Source organism: Macrobrachium nipponense, chromosome 2, assembly GCF_015104395.2.
Source record: "Macrobrachium nipponense isolate FS-2020 chromosome 2, ASM1510439v2, whole genome shotgun sequence".
Classification (NCBI taxonomy): domain Eukaryota; kingdom Metazoa; phylum Arthropoda; class Malacostraca; order Decapoda; family Palaemonidae; genus Macrobrachium; species Macrobrachium nipponense.
The window spans coordinates 77,949,608-77,954,607 of NC_087201.1; the positions used below are offsets into that span (position 1 = coordinate 77,949,608).

Sequence of the window (5,000 nt, forward strand, 5' to 3'; positions counted from 1 at the left end):
ATGTATGTATGTATGTATGTATGTATGTATATAAACTTGAATATATTTCACCATACTAGAATATACCAACTTCCCAGCGCCTGTGCAACGGATGGAAAGATAGTTTCTCTAACATAAACTAAAATTGTAGATCCATCCTATGGATTTCTTATACAGATCTATGTTTTTCAGTGATCTTTTCTAGTTATTTTTCACTTTGACTCATATTGAGTTTATGACATGATTTTTATGGGACTTGATATAATATATATACATGCTTTGGTATTGTCGGGAGAGTTCATGATAAGTGCAGTTTTGTACTGTTCTTAAACGCTGGCGGTCTCTGAAGTTTACGAGTAAATCTGTTTAAGAATCTTTGTACAGGATACGACAGTGTGAACACGTTTAGTGTGATATGTGGTTCTCTAGTATTCTCATCGTATACAAAAAATAATAAATAAATAAATGAAAGCAGTGGGGCATCGTCTAAAACAGGGGTCGGCAACCTCCGTCCCGAGGGCCACATCCAGCCCACTTTTGAAGGATGTCATTCCGGCCGCCAAATTAACACCTGGACACTAATTACCTAACAGTTGTTACCAAGTTGAAATAATGAGCGATCCTTATAGTAAATTTGAAATCATGGCCCTCCTCCAAGACACTGCATGGATAGCTGGCCCACACTCTCAAAAAGGTTGCCGACCACGGGACTAAAACATTGTCGGTAAATCCAAATTTCTTGCCTGTATTTCTAATTGATCTATTACATCGTCCAAGTATTCTGAACAACTTACGCGCAGTATTCTTAAAACTTGGACACGAACTCTGATTTCGTTCCTTCGTAGCTAAGATCAGAATACAAAAGCTCACGATTCATATGCTTCTTATATTCGTTACAAATAAACCCATCATTGCATATGCGTGCGTCAATAATAAAAAATTGCATGACGCTTCGTATATATTGAGACAAAATACCGTATATATGAAGACGGAAATCGAAAATTTTATAACGTTCGTTGGTAGATAAAATGAAATGGTGCCATTGATCAAATTCACCATTAACATGGGAGATAAATGTGGCTTACCATCTTTGCCTCATTTTGCACAATCAGGGATTTAAATTTAGTGTTCTACGGAAAACTTAGAAATCCTTTGGCGGATTTGCATTTTAATTTTGGACCCAAAAACGGGTTAAACAAAACTGTTTTCCACGTCCATGTTCCTTAAGAGCATGATGTTTATGTCACCCAAAATGCATCAATGAGTAAATAAATGATATCTGTAATGCAAGTAAGAAATTCATATGTACTGATAACATATTAGATGATGTTTTGAGAATGTAAAATAAATTAATAGAAAAATATAGCTTTTTCGGAGGATAACGATGGAGAATCACATAACACATCATATAGCATATAGCCATATACTACAGTGTGTATTGTTATAGCATATACCGTATTGTAATAGATGTGAAAATATTCTTCATTTGCTTAAAAACTCCAGTATCAATGTGGTATTTAAGAATAGAGAGAGAGAGAGAGAGAGAGAGAGAGATGAAACCAAACCATTTTGTACAAAATAGCATACAAAACTGAATAAATTTCTTAACTTTTGTCTAATAGGAGAGGGACATTTTGTCCGAAAATCTGAATAGAAGGTGCGATCTTGAGCAGCATGAGTAAGCCATTAGCGTAGGTGTCACATACTCGAGAGAGAGAGAGAGAGAGAGAGAGAGAGAGAGAGGTGTGGGTGGAGAGATAGTACAGATGTGAGGAGGAAAAAAAAATAGAGATAGCGGGAAGGGAGGGATGGGTAGAGAAGGGAGGCACTCTCACCTCTTCCCCTACCCAGCGTAGGGGTGCTGGGTGGAGAGAGAGAGAGAGAGGGGGGGGGGGGAGAGGGGTGGGGATGGTTGAAGCAAGCATCTCTATATAAGAGCAGCGCCTGGGACTCTCTCGTTCACTCGTGTGCTGGACACCCACCCACCACCACTACCGACAGAGGCGATTCTCCTTCTCCCGTCTGTCACTCCTCCCACACCACCCTCCCGTTCACGCACCCAGGCCACAGAGCTCCCGTCGCCAGTCCGCTTTTTTTAAAACCCGAAGAAGCCAGCCATGTACCAACGTGTAGGCCAAGTGTGGGCGGCTATTTTGGTGGGCGTGGTCGTCGTCAGCGTCATGCAGATGGGCGGAGTTGAGGGCAAACCCGACCCAACGCAGCTGGCGGCCATGGCTGATGCCCTCAAGTACCTGCAGGAGCTCGACAAATATTACTCCCAGGTGTCACGACCCAGGTATGGTGCGAAGTGGCTGCTGTTCCTTTCCTTTCATTTCTGACTTTTCTTTTGACTGCGCTCTTACGATGCTCCTGTGTCTTTTGGCCAATCTCACTTGTCATCTTTATTCGGTATTTTTATTCAGTAAAACCTATTTTTTCATTTCTGAAACATTTCGTTATATATGGTTAATAAAGTCTTTCAATTGTGCTTAGATAGTGGGATAATAATGCGCCTTTTTTCCAAACTTCTTGCAGTCTATGTTTCATATGTATGTATGTGTATAGATGTATATATATATATATATATATATATATATATATATATATATATTATATATATATATATATATATATATATATAACCTGCCATAAAATCCTACACTTTGCCTACGACTATTGTTGTATTTTATAAAGTTTTGTTCTTTTGGTTTGGTTTTATATAAACGTAAATATACCTATTAATCAAGTTTGAACACAAAACTTCACGCAGTTTATCAATAAACAGAACAAAAAAAGCAAGAAACAAAAAAAACAGTTTCGTAATTAACAGAATTATATACAGAAACACTTCTTGAGGCGTTCTTGCACTCGAAGATCCCATAAGGGTAACTTTCACCGTATGCCAGTATCAACTCCGCACAGATCTTCAGCGCTGCGTTGGACCTGAAGTAGCTTAATTTCGAATTTATAACCTAGAAGAAATGATCAATATATTTCAACGGTTTGAATATCGTGTTAAAGGAGTACAGCAGTACAGCATTTAGTTAATACCAGAACCTCTTTGATTTCGACGAGCAATCTTCTGGAGTGGCATCAGCTAGTTATTAGACCGATAAACTGTGGTTACTATACTGAAGTACTTTATGAAGTACCGGTAATATCAGACATTAAGCCGTGAGTTTATTTTGAAAGCTGTCAGTCCGGAGAGGTTTCCTGATGTATCGAAGAAATCCATTCCTTATTTATTTTTAATTGTCTATTATCATATGCCACTATGCACCATAATACACACGCAAATAATTCATAGATACTTTACCATGAGTTCTTGTACATGCATACACATATATAATATAAAAATATATTTTATGTATGTATGTATGTATATTTAGAAAGTTTTTTTCTTTCTTACATCTTAATCACCTTAGACGTAGTCGGGGACAGCAGTTTTCGTGAGGTGAAGTTGCTAGCTCCACACACGGGCTTATTACGCAGACAATTTCGGCTTTCCTTAGTGGCCACCCACCCAAGCACTGACCAGGCCCAACGTTTCTTCATCCTACTGATCGAACGACGAGCGGTAAAGAGTTTGCGTTAATAGCGTTAACTTTTCGAACTCTCTCTCCTCTTCCGTTTTCCAGGAATCTTTTCCCCGTCCGGTTAGCCTTTTATTTCTTTTATTATTCTTCGTACTCCGCACAGAAGGGCAATCGGATTTTTTGACCGGAGTGAACATTTTATATATATATATATATATATATATATATATATATATATATATATATATATATATATATATATATATATATATATATATATATATATATAGAGTATATATATGCATATATATTTGCATCCGACAAAAAACATCGTCCATGCAAACTTCTGCTGTAAATTAAGAGCCAACATCACCGTAAGAATAATCATAAGAGCGAAGAACATTTTACAATGATTCCACATTCGTATTTTTTGTGTATTAGGATTTGTGAACAATAACCACAGTTTGGATGTTGTCGATACAAATGCTCTTTTTTAATATTAAGGTGTGAACATTCGCCATGAAGTTATTTGACAGATATTAGCACTAAACGCCGGTGTAAACTCATGATTAGTTTTTTTATTCGACCATTTGTTTTTGTATGATGTGTCATTGTAGTTATGATATTAATGCTTATTACAAAAGCTTACATGATATAACTAATTTATGCTTTCATTATCATTAAATGAAGTGTAATAACCAGTATATTTGAATATCTAATTCTGTTTGTTAAAGCCTTTTGACGAATATAATTATTCAAGCAAGTCTATATAATATTCTACGGACCTTTTCTCCACTTTTCATTAGGATGCCACGCGTTGTTTAATACTACTGAAACGTAGAACATTTTAGTAATATAACTGAAAGCCTTTATTTGTAACAAATCATAGCGTTTAAAAAGATAAAGATAAGAAAGAAATGCTATATACGTAGAACGTTCCATTTAACACAGTTATTCCAGTTAACTAATATCAAATAAATGAATCTGAAACAGTATTTTTAAGACTAACTTGAGATCCCAGTGAAAAGAAAGGATCCACGGATATAAGTTTCCATTTTACACGAACAATCGATTTAGTTGATATGAAAGAAATTAATCTTAGACAGGATTCTTAAGGGTAACTTGAAAGCCGAATGGACGTAAGAAACGGCATTACTATACTGCCCGAGAGAGACTCAACCACGAACGGTACTTTACTCTTGTGAAATTTTTTAAAGTTACTTTGAGCTCCGTCTTCATCACGCCGCGCTCATTTCGAAGTGATATCTCCCGGGCTGCTTCTGCGCACCAACCAGGGATGATAACCCATTTATTTACATACCTCCCGTCGTGTCGTCTCACTTTAGTAAATGGAGAGATACGTAGATTATACGGTGCAGTCGCTTGGTCACTTTTTTTTTCAAGCGGTTAGCCTAGACTCGTGCGCAGTCGTTTTGTTGTTACATCTTTTGTTTTGTTTACAAACAACGTTTCTTCGTTTAATCA

General features: G+C 36.9%; 1 protein-coding gene across 2 annotated transcripts in view; it reads left to right on the top strand.

Moving 5' to 3' along the window:
• Positions 1-1,942: 1,942 nt before the first annotated feature.
• Positions 1,943-5,000, top strand: part of LOC135220687 (neuropeptide F-like) — an 81,771-nt gene continuing 78,713 nt past the window's right edge. For both annotated transcript variants that reach the window (XM_064258069.1, XM_064258068.1), the window contains exon 1: positions 1,943-2,275. In XM_064258069.1, coding sequence (XP_064114139.1) covers positions 2,097-2,275 — 179 coding nt within the window. In that variant the 5' untranslated portion in view covers positions 1,943-2,096. The remainder of the gene's footprint in view (positions 2,276-5,000) is intronic.